The following is a 15,573-nucleotide window of genomic DNA, read 5'->3' as shown; positions in this document are numbered from 1 at the left end:
GGAGAGGTGGAGTATTAGAGGTAAGCCAGAGAGATAGAAGAAGGAGAGCTGGAGTATTAGAGGTAGGCAAGAGAGTTACAAGGGAGAGAGCTGGAGTATTAGCTGTAAGCTAGAGAGTTACAAGGAGGAGAGGTGGAGTGTTAGAGGTAAGCAAGAGAGTTACAAGGAGGAAAGGTAGAGTATTAGAGGTAAGCCAGAGAGTTACAAGGAGGAGAGGTGGCGTATTAGAGGTAAGCCAGAGTGCTAGTAGAGAGGAGAGCTGGAGTATTAGCTGTAAGCCAGAGCGTTGGAAGAGAGGAGAGCTGGAGTATTAGAGGTAAGCCAGAGAGTTAGAAGGCGGAGAGGTGGAATATTAGAGATAAGCCGGAGAGATAGAAGAAGGAGAGTTGGAGCATTAGAGGTAGGCAAGAGAGTTACAAGGGAGAGAGCTGGAGTATTAGAGTTAAGCTAGAGAGTTACAAGGAGGAGAGGTGGAGTATTAGAGGTAAGCAAGAGAGTTACAGGGAGGAGAGGTAGAGTATTGGAGGTAAGACATAGAGTTACAAGGAGGAGAGGTGGAATATTAGAGACAAGCCGGAGAGTTAGTAGAGAGGAGAGCTGGAGTATTAGCTGTAAGCCTGAGAGTTGGAAAAGAGGAGAGCTGGAGTATTAGAGGTAAGCCAGAGAGTTAGAAGGAGGAGAGGTGGAGTATTAGCTGTAAGCCAGAGAGTTGGAAGAGAGGAGAGTTGGAGTATTAGAGGTAAGCCAGAGAGTTAGAAGGAGGAGAGCTGGAGTATTAGATTTAAGAAAGAGCGCCAGAAGGAGGAGAGTTGGAGAATTAGAGGTAAGCAAGAGAATTACAAGGGGTTTTAGAGGTAAGCTTGAGAGTTACAAGGAGGAGAACAGGAGTATTAGAGGTAAGCTAGAGAGTTATAAGGAGAAGAGGTGGAGTACTGGAGGTAAGACAGAGAGGTAGAAGAGAGGAGAGCTGGAGTATTAGAGGTAAGCCAGAGAGTTATAAGGAGGAGAGCTGGAGTATTGGAGGTAAGCTAGATAGTTAGAAGAGAGGAGAGGTGGATGATTAGAGTTAAACCAGAAAGTTACAAGTAGGAGAGCTGTAGTATTAGAGGTAAGCCAGAGAGTTAGATGGAGGATTGTGGGAAAGTACCATCTTGCCTGGCATGTTACCCCCATTTTTACATGTATGTAAGTTTGTTTTTGCCTGTCTCACTGGGATCCTGCTAGCCAGGATCCCAGTGCTCATAGTTTGTGGCTTGAATGTGTGTACCTGTGTAGTGACCAACTGTGTCACCGAAGCTCTGCTAACCAGAACCTCAGTGCTTATGCTCTCTCTGCCTTTAAAATTGACCCTATAGGCTAGTGACCATTTTCACCAATTCTAATTGGCACACTGGAACACCCTTATAATTCCCTAGTATATGGTACCTAGGTACCCAGGGTATTGGGGTTCCAGGAGATCCCTATGGGCTGCAGCATTTCTTTTTCCACCCATGGGGAGCTCAGACAAATCTTACACAGGACTGCCACTGCAGCCTGAGTGAAATAACGCACACGTTATTTCACAGCCATTTTACACTGCACTTAAGTAACCTATAAGTCACCTATATGTCTAACCTTCACTTAGTGAAGGTTAGGTGCAAAGTTACTAAGTGTGAGGGCACCCTGACACTAGCCAAGGTGCCCCCACATTGTTCAGGGCAATTCCCCCGCACTTTGTGAGTGCGGGGACACCATTACACACTTGCACTACATATAGGTCAATACCTATATGTAGCTTCACAATGGTAACTCCGAATATGCCCATGTAACATGTCTAAGATCATGGAATTGTCCCCCCATGCCAAATCTGGTATTGGGGTGCCAATCCCATGCATCCCCGGGGCTCCACTATGGACCCCGGGTACTGCCAAACCAGCTCTCTAGGGTTTTCTCTGCAGCTACTGCTGCTGCCAACCCTCAGACAGGTTTCTGCCCTCTTGGGATCTGGGCAGCCCGGTCCCAGGAAGGCAGAACAAAGCATTTCCTCTGAGAGAGGGTGTTACACCCTCTCCCTTTGGAAATAGGTGTTAAGGGCCTGAGAGGAGTAGCCTCCCCCAGCCTCTGGAAATGCTTTGAAGGGCACAGATGGTGCCCTCCTTGCATAAGCCAGTGTACACCGGTTCAGGGAACCCCCAGTCCCTGCTCTGGCGCGAAACTGGACAAAGGAAAGGGGAGTGACCACTCCCATGTCCATCACCACCCCAGGGGTGGTGCCCAGAGCTCCTCCAGTGTGTCCCAGACCTCTGCCATCTTGAATCCAGAGGTGTGAGGGCACAATGGAGGCCTCTGAGTGGCCAGTGCCAGCAGGTGACATCAGAGACCCCTACTGATAGGTGCTTACCTCATTAGGTGGCCAATCCTCCTCTGAGGGCTATTTAGGGTCTCTCCTGTGGGCTTTTCCTCTGATAACAACTTGCAAGAAATCACCAGAGTTCCTCTGCACTTCCCTCTTCGACTTCTGCCAAGGATCGACAGCTGACTGCTCCAGGGCGCCTGCAAAACTGCAACAAAGTAGCAAGAAGACTACCAGCGACATTGTAGCGCCTAATCCTGCCGGCTTTCTCAACAGTTTCCTGGTGGTGCATGCTCTGGGGGCTGTCTGCCTTCACCCTGCAGTGGAAGCCACGAAGAATTCTCCTGTGGGTCGACTGAATCTTTCCCCTGCTCCAGCAGGCACCAAACGTCTGCATCACCGGTTCTCTGGGTCCCCTCTCATCCTGACGAGCGTGGCCCCTGTAACACAGGTGGTGGACCCAAGTGACCCAGACTGTCCAGTGGTCCAACTGTCCAAATTTGGAGGAGGTAAGTCCTTGCCTCCCCTCTCCAGACAGTAATCCTGTGCAATGTGTGAACTGCAGCTGCTAGGGCTTCTGTGCACTTTTGCAAGGAATCCTTCGTGCACAGCCAAGCCCAGGTCCCCAGAACTCCGCCCTGCATTGCTCAAGTCGCTGACTTGACCTCCGGCTTCGTGGAACCCTGTTTTGTAGTGTTGACCGCCGTGTTCAGACTTCTTGAACCTGTATTCAAGGACTTCTGCACATGCTGCCTTCTTGTGCGTGGGCTCTCTGTGTTGCTGAGGGCCCCCTCTGTCTCCTCTCCCAAGTGGCGACATCCTGGTCCTTCCTGGGCCCGGGCAGCACCCTTTTTCTTCAACAGCAACCTTTGCAACTAGCAAGGCTTGTTTGTGGTATTTCTCCAAAGAAACAACTCTGCATCCTCCAGCACTCCGTGGGACATCTTCTGACCAAAGGAGGAGTTCCTGGCACCTTTCGTTGTTGCAGAATCTTCAGCTTCTTCCATCCAGAGGCAGCCATTTTGCACCTTCGTCTGGGGTTTAGTGGGCTCCTGCCCCCCTGGACACTTTCACGACTCTTGGATTTGGTACCCTTCCTTTGCAGGTCCTCAGGTCCAGGAAACCATCTTCAGTGCTTTGCAGTCTGTTGTGGTGTGAGAATGTAGCCTCTTTCTAGCCTTGTTACCCCCACTTTTGGCCTGTTTGTGAGTGTATGTCAGGGTGTTTTCACTGTCTCACTGGGATCCTGCTAGCCAGGGCCCAGTGCTCATAGTGAAAACCCTATGTTTTCAGTATGTTTGTTATGTGTCACTGGGACCCTGCTAGCCAGGACCCCAGTGCTCATAAGTTTGTGACCTATATGTATGTGTTCCCTGTGTGATGCCTAACTGTCTCACTGAGGCTCTGCTAACCAGAACCTCAGTGGTTATGCTCTCTCTGTACAAATTGTCACTAACAGGCTAGTGACCAATTTTACCAATTTACATTGGCATACCGGAACACCCTTATAATTCCCTAGTATATGGTACTGAGGTACCCAGGGTATTGGGGTTCCAGGAGATCCCTATGGGCTGCAGCATTTCTTTTGCCACCCATAGGAAGCTCTGACAATTCTTACACAGGCCTGCCACTGCAGCCTGAGTGAAATAACGTCCACGTTATTTCACAGCCATTTTACACTGCACTTAAGTAACTTATAAGTCACCTATATGTCTAACCTTTACCTGGTAAAGGTTGGGTGCTAAGTCACTTAGGGGCTCATTCCGAGTCCGGCGGGCGGCGGGCGGCGCCCGCCGGGCGGAAACCGCCCAAAGACCTCACCGCGGTCAAATGACCGCGGGGGTCAATTTGACTTTCCCGCTGGGCCGGCGGGCGATCTCCAGAAGATCGCCCGCCGGCCCAGCGGGAAAGCCCCTGCAACGAGGAAGCCGGCTCTGAATGGAGCCGGCGGAGTTGCAGGGGTGCGATGGGTGCAGTAGCACCCGTCGCGATTTTCACTGTCTGCATAGCCAGTGGCATGGGCAGTGCAGGGGCCCCCAGGGGCCCCACGACACCCGTTCACGCCATCCTGTTCCTGGCGGGTTTTACCGCCAGGAACAGGCTGGCGGGAAGGGGGTCGGAATCCCCATGGCGGCGCTGCAAGCAGCGCCGCCATGGAGGATTCCCTTGGCCAGGGGAAAACCGTCGGGAAACCGCAGGTTCCCCTTTTCTGACCTCGGCTTTACCGCTGCGGTCAGAATATCCCTGGAAGCACCGCCAGCCTGTTGGCGGTGCTTCCGTTACCCTCCACCCTGGCGGTTTCAAACCGCCAGGGTCGGAATGAGGGCCTTAGTGTGTGGGCACCATGGCACTAGCCAACGTGCCCCCACATTGTTCAGGGCCAATTCCCCGGACTTTGTGAGTGCAGGGACACCATTACACGCGTGCAATACACATAGGTCACTACCTATGTGTAGCTTCACAATGGTAACTCCGAATATGGCCATGTAACATGTCTAAGATCATGGAATTGCCCCACCAATGCCATCCTGGCATAGTTGGTACAATCCCATGATCCCACAGGTCTGTAGCTCAGACCTGGGTACTGCCAAACTGCCTTTCCCGGGGTTTCACTGCAGCTGCTGCTGCTGCCAACCCCTCAGACAGGTTTCTGCCCTCCTGGGGTCCAGCCAGGCTTGGCCCAGGAAGGCAGAACAAAGGACTTCCTCAGAGAGAGGGTGTTACACCCTCTCCCTTTGGAAAAAGGAGTTAAGTCAGGGGAGGAGTAGCCTCCCCCAGCCTCTGGAAATGCTTTCATGGGCACAGATGGTGCCCATTTCTGCATAAGCCAGTCTACACCGGTTCAGGGATCCCTCAGCCCTGCTCTGGCGCGAAACTGGACAAAGGAAAGGGGAGTGACCACTCCCCTGACCTGCACCTCCCCTGGGAGGTGCCCAGAGCTCCTCCAGTGTGCTCCAGACCTCTGCCATCTTGGAAACAGAGGTGCTGCTGGCACACTGGACTGCTCTGAGTGGCCAGGGCCAGCAGGTGACATCAGAGACTCCTTCTGATAGGCTCCTTCAGGTGTTGCTAGCCTATCCTCTCACCTAGGTAGCCAAATCTCCTTTTCTGGCTATTTAGGGTCTCTGCTTTGGGGAGTTCTTTAGATAACGAATGCAAGAGCTCATCAGAGTTCCTCTACATCTCTCTCTTCACCTTTTGCCAAGGAATCGACTTCTGACCGCGCTGGAAGCCTGCAAAACTGCAACAAAGTAGCAAAGACGACTACTGTGACCTTGTAATGCTGATCCTGCCGCCTTCTCAACTGTTTTCCTGGTGGTGCATGCTGTGGGGGTAGTCTGCCTCCTCTCTGCACTAGAAGCTCCGAAGAAATCTCCTGTGGGTCGACGGAATCTTCCCCCTGCAACCGCAGGCACCAAAGAACTGCATCACCGGTCCTCTGGGTCTCCTCTCAGCACGACGAGCGAGGTCTCTTGAACTCAGCAACTCTGTCCAAGTGACTCCCACAGTCCAGTGACTCTTCAGTCCAAGTTTGGTGGAGGTAAGTCCTTGCCTCCCCACGCCAGACTGCATTGCTGAGAACCGCGTCTTTTGCAGCTACTCCGGCTCCTGTGCACTCACCGAGGATTTCCTTTGTGCACAGCCAAGTCTGGGTCCCCGGCACTCTAACCTGCATTGCACGACCTCCTGAGTTGTCCTCGGGCGGCGTGGGACTCTCTTGTGCAACTTCGGGTAAGCACCGATTCACTCCACTTTGTTGTGCCTGTTCCGGCACTTCTGCGGGTGCTGCTTGCTTCTGAGTGGGCTCCTTCTCTTGCTGGGCGCCCCCTCTGTCTCCTCACGCAGTTGGCGACATCCTGGTCCCTCCTGGGCCACAGCAGCATCCAAAAACCCTAACCGCGACCCTTGCAGCTAGCAAGGCTTGTTTGCGATCTTTCTGTGGGAAAACACTTCTGCACGACTCTTCACGATGTGGGACATCCATCCTCCAAAGGGGAAGTTTCTAGCCCTTGTCGTTCATGCAGAATCCTCAGCTTCTACCATCCGGTGGCAGCTTCTTTGCACCCACAGCTGGCATTTCCTGGGCATCTGCCCACTCCCGACTTGATCGTGACTTTTGGACTTGGTCCCCTTGTTCCACAGGTACCCTCGTCTGGAAATCCATCGTTGTTGCATTGCTGGTGTTGGTCTTTCCTGCAGAATTCCCCTATCACGACTCCTGTGCTCTTTGGAGAACTTAGGTGCACTTGGCACCCACTTTTCAGGGTCTTGGAGTGGGCTATTTTTCTAATCCTCACTGTTTTCTTACAGTCCCAGCGACCCTCTACGAGCTCACATAGGTTTGGGGTCCATTCGTGGTTCGCATTCCACTTCTGGAGTATATGGTTTGTGTTGCCCCTATCCCTATGTGCTCCCATTGCATTCTATTGTGACTATACATTGTTTGCACTGTTTTCTATTGCTATTACTGCATATTTTGGTATTGTGTACATATATCTTGTGTATATTTGCTATCCTCATACTGAGGGTACTCACTGAGATACTTTTGGCATATTGTCATAAAAATAAAGTACCTTTATTTTTAGTATATCTGTGAATTGTGTTTTCTTATGATATTGTGCATATGACACTAGTGGTACTGTAGGAGCTTCACTCGTCTCCTAGTTCAGCCTAAGCTGCTCTGCTAAGCTACCTTTTCTATCAGCCTAAGCTGCTAGACACCCCTCTACACTAATAAGGGATACCTGGGCCTGGTGCAAGGTATAAGTACCCCTTGGTACTCACTACAAGCCAGTCCAGCCTCCTACATGTGGTCTTTGGAGAATCCTCTATCACGAGTTTAGTGTGTTTTGGGGGGAAGTCGTATCACTTTACTCCTACTTTTTAGGGTCTTGGGCTGGAGTATCTTGGACACCCTTAGTGCTTTCTTCTCCCAGCGACCCTCTGCACACTACACTAGGCCAGGGGTCCATTCGTGGTTCGCATTCCACTTTCAGAGTATACGGTTTGTGTTGCCCCTAGGCCTATTGCATCCTAGTGTATGCTACAGTGTTTGCACTGCTTTCTGACTGTTTTACTTACCTGATTTTGGTTTGTGTGTATATTTTGTGTATTTTACTTACCTCCTAAGGGAGTATATCCTCTGAGATATTTTTGGCACATTGTCACTAAAATAAAGTACCTTTATTTTCAGTAACACTGAGTATTGTCTTTCTTATATAGTACCTATATGATATAAGTGGTATAGTAGGAGCTTTGCATGTCTCCTAGTTCAGCCTAAGCTGCTCTGCTATAGCTACCTCTATCAGCCTAAGCTGCTACAACACTACTAATCTACTAATAAGGGATGACTGGACCTGGCAGAAGGTGTAAGTACCATCAGGTACCCACTATAAGCCAGGCCAGCCTCCTACAAGGATTGGTGGAGTATTACATGTAAGCCAGAGAGTTACATGGAGGAGAGTTGGAGTATTAGAGGTAAGTCAGGGAGTTACAAGGAGGAGAGCTGGAGTATTAGAGGTAAACCAGAGAGTTGCAAGAATGAGAGCTGGAGTATTAGAGGTAATCCAGAGGGTTACAAGGAGGAGAGGTGGAGTATTTCATCAGGGTGTTACAGGAGAGATGAAATGATAGCAGAGAGGTGGGGTATTACCAAAGGATGTTACAGGAGAGAGGGAATGATAGTGGAGAGGAGGAATATTACAGCAGGGTGTTACATGAGAGACTGAATGATAGTGGAGAAGTGGAGTATTACAGCAGGGTGTTACAGGAGAGATGGAATGATAGTGGAGAGGTGGAGTATTAAAGCAGGGTGTTACAGGGGAGATGGAATGATAGTGGGGAGGTGGAGTATTACAGCAGAGTGTTACAGGAGAGACTGAATGATAACAGAGAGGCGGAGTATTACAGCAGATTGTTACAAGAGAGGTGGAATGATAGCAGAGAGGTGGAGTATTACAGCAGAGTTTTAAGGGAGAGATGGAATGATAGCGGAGAGGAGAGGTGGAGTATTAGAGCAGATTGTTACAGGAGAGGCGGAATGATAGCAGAGAGGTGGAGTATTACAGCAGAGTGTTAAGGGAGAGATGGAATGATAGCGGAGAGGAGAGGTGGAGTATTAGAGCAGATTGTTACAGGAGAGGCGGAATGATAGCAGAGAGGTGGAGTATTACAGCAGAGTGTTAAGGGAGAGATGGAATGATAGTGGAGAGGTGAAGTATTACAGCAGGGAGTTACGGGAGATAGCGGAGAAGTGGCGTATTACAGCGGGTGTTAAAGGAGATATGAAAAGATAGTGGAGAGGTGGAGTATTACAGCAGGGTGTTACAGGAGAGATGGGTGGTCAGTGGAGAGATGGACAGCCAGTGGAGTGTAGAGGTGGACGGTCAGTGAAGAGATTCATGGTGCATGGAAGGATGAACAGTCAATGGAGAGCAAAGATGAATGCTCAGTGGAGAGATGAACAGTCACTGGAGTGTAGAGATGGACAGTCAGTGGACAGGAGAGATGGATGGTCAGTGGAGAGATGCAATGTCAGTGGATAGCAGAGGTGGACGGTCAGTGAAGAGGCGAGATAGAGAGACAGTGGAGAGGAGCAATGGAGAGTCAGTGAAAAAGTGAGATGTGGGGTCCAGGGGAGAAGAGACGGACAGCCAGTGGACAGATGGACAGCCAGTAGAGTGTAGAGATGGACAGCCAGTGGAGAGGAGAGATGGACAGCCAGTGGAGAGGAGAGGTGAACAGCCAGTGGAGAGGAGAGATGAATGGTCAGTGAAGAACACAGATGGATGGTCAGTGGAGAGATGGATGGTCAGTGGAGAGATGGACAACCAGTGGAGAGCTGAGATGGACAGTCAGTGGAGAGATGGACAGCTAGTGGAGTGTACAGATGGACAGCCAATGGAGAGCAGAGATGGATGGTCGGTGAAGAGATGGACGGTCAGTGGAGAGATGGATGGTCAGTGGAAAGGAGAGATGGATGGTCAGTGAAGAGATGGACAACCAGTGGAAAGCGGAGATGGATAGTCAGTGAAGAGATGGACAGCCAGTGGAAAGCAGAGATGAACGCTCAGTGGAAAGGTGAGATAGAGACACAGTGGAGAGGAGCAATGGAGAGTCAGTGGAGAAGTGAGATGTGGGGTCCAGGGATTAAAGAGACGGACAGCCAGTGGGCAGGACAAAATGGATGGTCAGTGGAGAGATGCACAGCCAGTGGAGTGTAGAAATGGACAGTCATGAAGAGCAGAGATGGATGGCCAGTGAAAAGATGTACAGTCAGTGGAGAGGAAAGATGACTGTCAGTGCACAGGAGAGAAGGATGGTCAGTGGAGAGATGGACAACCAGTGGAGAGCAGAGATGGATGGTCAGTGGAGAGATGGACAACCAGTGGAGAGAAGAGATGAACACGGAGTAGAGAGATGGACAGTCAGTGGACAGCATAGATGAATGCTCAGTGGAGAGGTGAGATAGAGAAACAGTGGGGAAGAGCAATGGAGAGTCAGTGTAGAAGTGAGATGTGGGGTCCAGGGATTAAACAGACGGACAGCCAGTGGACAGGACAAAATGGATGGTCAGTGGAGAGATGGACAGCCAATGTAGTGTAGAGATGGACGGTCAGTGAAGAGCAGACAAGGAAGGTCAGTGACGAGATGGACGGTCGGTGCATAGGAGAGATGGATGGTCAGTGGAGAGATGGACAACCAGTGGAGAGCAGAGATGGTCGGTCAGTGGAGAGCAGAGATGGATGGTCAGTGAAGAGAGGGACAGTCAGTGGAGAGCAGAGATGAATGCTCAGTGAAGAGGCAAGATAGAGAGACAGTGGAAAGGAGCAATGGAGAGTCAGTAAAGAAGTGAGATGTGGGGTCCAGTTAGAGAAGAGATGGACAGCCAGTGGAGAGGAGAAATGGATGGTCAGTCGAGAGATGGACAGACAGTGGAGTGCAGAGATGGACAGCCAGTGGAGAGCAAAGATGGACGGTCAGTGGAGAGATGGACAGCAATGAATAGGAGAGATGAACAGTCAGAGGAGAGATAGACAACCAGTGGAGAGCATAGATGGATGGTCAGTGAAGAGACAGACAGCCAATGGATAGGAGAGATGGAGAGTCAGTGGAGAGATGGACAACCAGTGGAGAGCAGAGTTGGACGGTCGGTGAAAAGATGGACAGTCAGTGGAGGGCAGAGATGAACGCTCATTGTAGAGGTGAGATAGAGAGACAGTAGAGAGGAGCAATGGAGAGTCAGTGAAAAAGTGAGATGTGGGGTCCAGGGGAGAAGAGACGGACAGCCAGTGGACAGATGGACAGCCAGTGGAGTGTAGAGATGGACAGCCAGTGGAGAGGAGAGATGGACAGTCAGTGGAGGGCAGAGATGAACGCTCATTGGAGAGGTGAGATAGGGAGACAGTGGAGAGGAGCAATGGAGTGCCAGTGGAGAAGTGAGATGTGGAATTCAGGAGGAGAAGAGATGGACAGCCAGTAGACAGGAGAAGTGGATGGTCAGTGTAGAGATGGACCGTCAGTAGAGTGTAGAGATGGACAGCCAGTGGAGAGCAGAGATGGACTGTCAGTGGAGAGATGGACAGCCGATGCAGTATAGAGATGGAAAGCCAATAGAGAGCAGAGATAGATGGTCAGTGAGTGTAGGGATCTATGGAGAATCAGTGCAGAAGAGAGATGGAATTTCTATAGGAAGAGGAGACGGACAGACAAAGGAGAGATGGTCGATCGGTGGAGAGAAGAGATGAATGGTCAGGATCAGTGGAAAGGATAGATATATGGTCGCTGTAGAGGAGAGACAGAGTGTCAGTGTAAAGGAGAGATGGACAGTTAGAGGAGAGATAGACTGTTAGTGGATAGTAGATATAGAGGGAGAGTGAAACAGAGAGAAGGGGTTCAGGGGATAGGATAGGTGGAGGGTGGGTGGAGATACAGGGTGAGTGGAGAGGAAAGATGCAGTGTCAGTGGAGAGGAGAGATGCAGTGTCAATGGAGAGGAGAGGTGCAGTGTCAGTGGAGAAGAGAGATGAAGGGTCAGTGAACAGGAGAGGTGCAGTGTCAGTGGAGAGGAGAGGTGGAGGGTGAGTGAAGAGGAGAGGTGCAGTGTCAATGGAGAGGAGAGGTGCAGTTTCAGTGGAGAGGAGAGATGAAGGATCAGTGGAGAGGAGAGGTGCAGTGTCAGTAGAGAGAAGAGGTGGAGGGTGAGTGGAGGGGAGGGGTGCAGTGTCAGTGAACATGAGAAATGCAGTTCCAGTGGAGAGGAGTGGTGGAGGTTGGGGTGGAGAGGATAGGTGCAGTGTTAGTAGTCAGGAGAGGTGAATGGTCAGAGGAGAGGTGGAGGGTGAGTGGAGAGGAGGGGTGCAGTGTCAGTGGAGAGGAGAGGTGTGGTGTCAGTGGAGAGGAGAGATGCAGTGTCAGTGGAGAGGAGCGGTGCAGTGTCAGTGGAGAGGAGAGGTGTATGTCAGTGGAGAGGAGAGATGCAGGGTCAGTGGAGAGGAGAGGTGGGGGTGAGTGGAGGGGAGAGATGCAGAGTCAGTGGAGAGGAGAGGCGCAGTGTCAGTGGAGAGGAGAGGCAAAGTGTCAGTGGAGAGATGCAGTGTCAGTGGGGATTAAGTGCACTGCTAAAGGAGGGTTATTAGTAATGGAGCAGCAGAGGACAGGTGCCGTGTCAGTGGAGAGGAGTGGTACATGTCAGTGGAGAGGAGAGATGCAGTGTCAGTGGATAGGGTAGGTGCAGTGCCAGTGGAGTGAAGAGGTGCATGTCAGTGGAGAGGAGAGGCAAAGTGTCAGTGGAGAGGAGAGATGCAGTGTCAGTAGGGATTAAGTGCACTGCTAAAGGAGGGTTATTGTAACGAAGCGGGAGGACAGATGCCGTGTCAGTGGAGAGGAGTGGTACATGTCAGTGGCGAGGAGAGATGCAGTGTCAGTGGATAGGATAGGTGCAATGCCAGTGGAGAGGAGAGGTGCATGTCAGTGGAGAGGAGAGATGCAGTGTCAGTGATGAGGTGCAGTGTCAGTGGAGAGGAGAGATGCAGTGTCGGTGGAGAGGAGTGGTGGAGGGCGAGTGGAGAGGAGAGATGCAGTGTCAGTGGAGAGGTAAGGTGCAGTGTGAGTGGAGAGGAGAGATGCAGTGTCAGTAGAGAGGAGAGATGCAGTGTCAGTGGGGATTAAGTGCACTGCTAAAGGAGGGGTATTAGTAACGAAGCGGGAGAGGACAGATACTGTGTCAGTGGAGAGGAGAGATGCAGTGTCAGTGGAGAGGTGCAGTGTCAGTGGACAGGAGTGGTGGAGGGTGAGTGGAGAGGAGAGATGCAGTGTCAGTGGAGAGGAGTGGTGGAGGGTGAGTGGAGAGGTAAGGTGCAGTGTCAGTGGAGAGGAGAGGTGCAGTGTCAGTGGAAATGAGAGATGCAGTGTCAGTGGGGATTAAGTGCAGTGCTAAAGGAGGGGTATTAGTAACGAAGCGGGAGAGGACAGATGCCGTGTCAGTGGAGAGGAGTGGTACATGTCAGTGGGGAGGAGAGATGCAGTGTCAGTGGAGAGGTGCAGTGTCAGTGGACAGGAGTGGTGGAGGGTGAGTGGAGAGGAGAGATGCAGTGTCAGTGGAGAGGAGTGGTGGAGGGTGAGTGGAGAGGTAAGGTGCAGTGTCAGTGGAGAGGAGAGCTACAGTGTCAGTGGAGACGAGAGATGCAGTGTCAGTGGAGAGGACGTGCACTGCTAAAGAAGGGTTATTAGTAATGGAGGGGGAGAAGACAGTTGGGGGGCAGGATCTCACCATGGTCTTCTTGTCCGCCTTCTGGATGGTATATCCTGTGATCTCACAGTTCCCGTCATCTTTGGGGGGCTCCCACTCCAGCGCGACATTGAACCCCCAAACCTCCACAATCTTTATACTGTGGGGCGGGCCTGGCTTATCTGCAAGAAGTGAACAACAGTATGGTCAGATCATGTATGGCACATCCCTCCCTCCCACAGGACATATGACACTCATCACCCCCCCTCCACAAAGCATGCCTGAGTGCACACTCCCCCCTTGAGAACAGGCCTGCTAGGTACGTGCTTCTAGGGGGACATGTGTGTGAGCACACATTGCCCGGGAACACGTATGTGTGTGTAGGGCTCTCCTCCATCCACAGCAGGCCTAGTAGACATGTGCCTCTGTGGGGACATGTATGTGAGTGCACATTGCCCAAAGAACTTGCATGTATGTGTAGAGCTCACCTCCATCCAGGACAGGCCTGCTAGGTATGTGCCCCTGTGGCGACATGAATGTGAATTCACATTGCCCAGAGGACATGCATGTGTGTAGGGCTCACCTCCATCCAGTACAGGCCTGCTAGGCACGTGCCTCTGTGGGGACATGTATGTGAGTGCACATTGCCCAGAGGACACGCATGTCTGTAGGGCTCGTCTTCCATCCAGGACTGGACTGGGCTGTCACGTATGCGCCTCTTTGTGGACATGTATGTGAGTGTACATTGCCCGGAGGACACACATGTGTGTAGGGCTCCTCCTCCATCCAGGACAGGCCTGGTAGGCATGTTCCTCTGTGGGGACATGTATGTGAGTGCACATTGCCTGGAGGACACGCAAGTGTGTAAGGCTCGTCCTCCATCCAGGACTGGACTGCCACGTATGTGCCTCTGTGTGGACATGTATGTGAGTGTACATTGCCAGGAGGACACACGTGTGTAGGGCTCATCCTCCATCCACGACAGCCCTTCTAGATATGTGCCACTGTTGGGACATGTATGTGAATTCACATTGCCCGGAGGACATGCATGTGTGTAGGACTCACCTCCATCCAGGACAGGCCTGCTAGCCATGTGCCTCTGTGGGGACATGTATGTGGATGCACATTGCCTGGAGGACACAAAAATGTGTAGGGCTCGTCCTCCATCCAGGGCAGGCCTGCTAGGTATGTGCCTCTCTGGGGACATGTCTGTGAGTGCACATTGCCCAGAGGACACACATGCATGTAGGGCTCACCTTCATCCAGGACAAGCCTGCTAGGTATGTGCCTCTTTGGGGACATGTATGTGAGTGCATATTGCCCAGAGGACACGCATGTGTGTAGGGCTCAAGTCCATAAAGGACAGACCTGCTAGGTAAGTGCCTGTATGGGGACATGTATGTGAGTGCATTTTGCCTGGAGGACATGTATGCGTGTAGGGCTCGTCCTCCATCCGGGACAGGCCTGCTAGGTATATGCCTCTATGGGGACATCTATGCGAGGGCACATTGCCTAGAGGACACGCATGTGTGTAGGGCTCATCCTCCATCCAGGACAGGCCTGCTAGGTATGTGCCTCGGTAGGGACTTGTATGTGAGTGCATACTGCCCAGAGGACATGTGTGTAGGACTCACCTCCATCCAGGACAGGCCTGTAGGTATGTGCCTCTGTGGGGACATGTATGTTAGTGTACATTGCCTGGAGGACATGCATGTGTGTAGGGCTCACCTCCAACTAGGACAGGCCTGCTAGGTATGTGCCTCTGTACGGACATGTATGTGAGTGCACATTGCCTGGAGGACACGTGTGTAGGGCTCACCTCCATCCAATACAAGCCTACTAGGTCTATGCCTCTGTAGGGACATGTCTGTGAGTGCACATTGCCTGGAGGACACACATGTGTGTAGGGCTCACCTCCATCCAGGACAAGCCTGCTAGGTATGTCCTTCTGTGGGGACATGTGTGTGAGTGCACATTGCCCTTAGGATACAGGCCTGGTAGGTATGTGCCTCTGTGGGGACATGTATGTGAGAGCACATTGCCCAGAGGACACAGGCCTGGTAGGTATGTGCCTCTATGGGGACATCTATGCGAGGGCACATTGCCTAGAGGACACGCATGTGTTCAGGGATCATCCTCCATCCAGGACAGGCCTGCTGGGTATGTGCCTCTGTGGGGACATGTATGTGAGTGTGCATTGCAACAGAGGACACAGGCCTGCTAGGTATGTGCCTTTGAGGACATGTATGTGAGTGCACATTGCCCGGAGGACACACATGTGTGCAGGGCTAATCCTCCATCCAGGACAGGCCTGCTAGGTATGTGCCTCTGTGGGGAGATGTATGTGAGGACATGCATGTGCGTAGGGCTCAGGTCCATCCAGGGGAGGCCTGCTAGGGATGTCCGTCTCTGGGGACATGTATGTGAGTGCATATTGCCCAGAGGACACAGGCCTGCTAGGCATGTGCCTCTGTGGGGCATGCATGTGAGTGCACATTTCCCAAAGGACACGC

At 51.8% G+C, this 15,573-nt stretch overlaps 1 protein-coding gene across 1 annotated transcript in view; it reads right to left on the bottom strand.

Moving 5' to 3' along the window:
* MYBPC3 (myosin binding protein C3) overlaps positions 1–15,573 on the bottom strand; it is a 337,466-nt gene that overhangs the window by 32,560 nt on the left and 289,333 nt on the right. The window contains exon 30 of the mRNA XM_069221629.1: positions 13,103–13,242. Coding sequence (XP_069077730.1) covers positions 13,103–13,242 — 140 coding nt within the window. The remainder of the gene's footprint in view (positions 1–13,102; positions 13,243–15,573) is intronic.

This window comes from Pleurodeles waltl, chromosome 3_1 (assembly GCF_031143425.1).
Source record: "Pleurodeles waltl isolate 20211129_DDA chromosome 3_1, aPleWal1.hap1.20221129, whole genome shotgun sequence".
NCBI lineage: Eukaryota > Metazoa > Chordata > Amphibia > Caudata > Salamandridae > Pleurodeles > Pleurodeles waltl.
The sequence above is the reverse complement of the archived record's forward strand: the minus strand, read 5'-3'. Positions and strand labels throughout refer to the sequence as shown.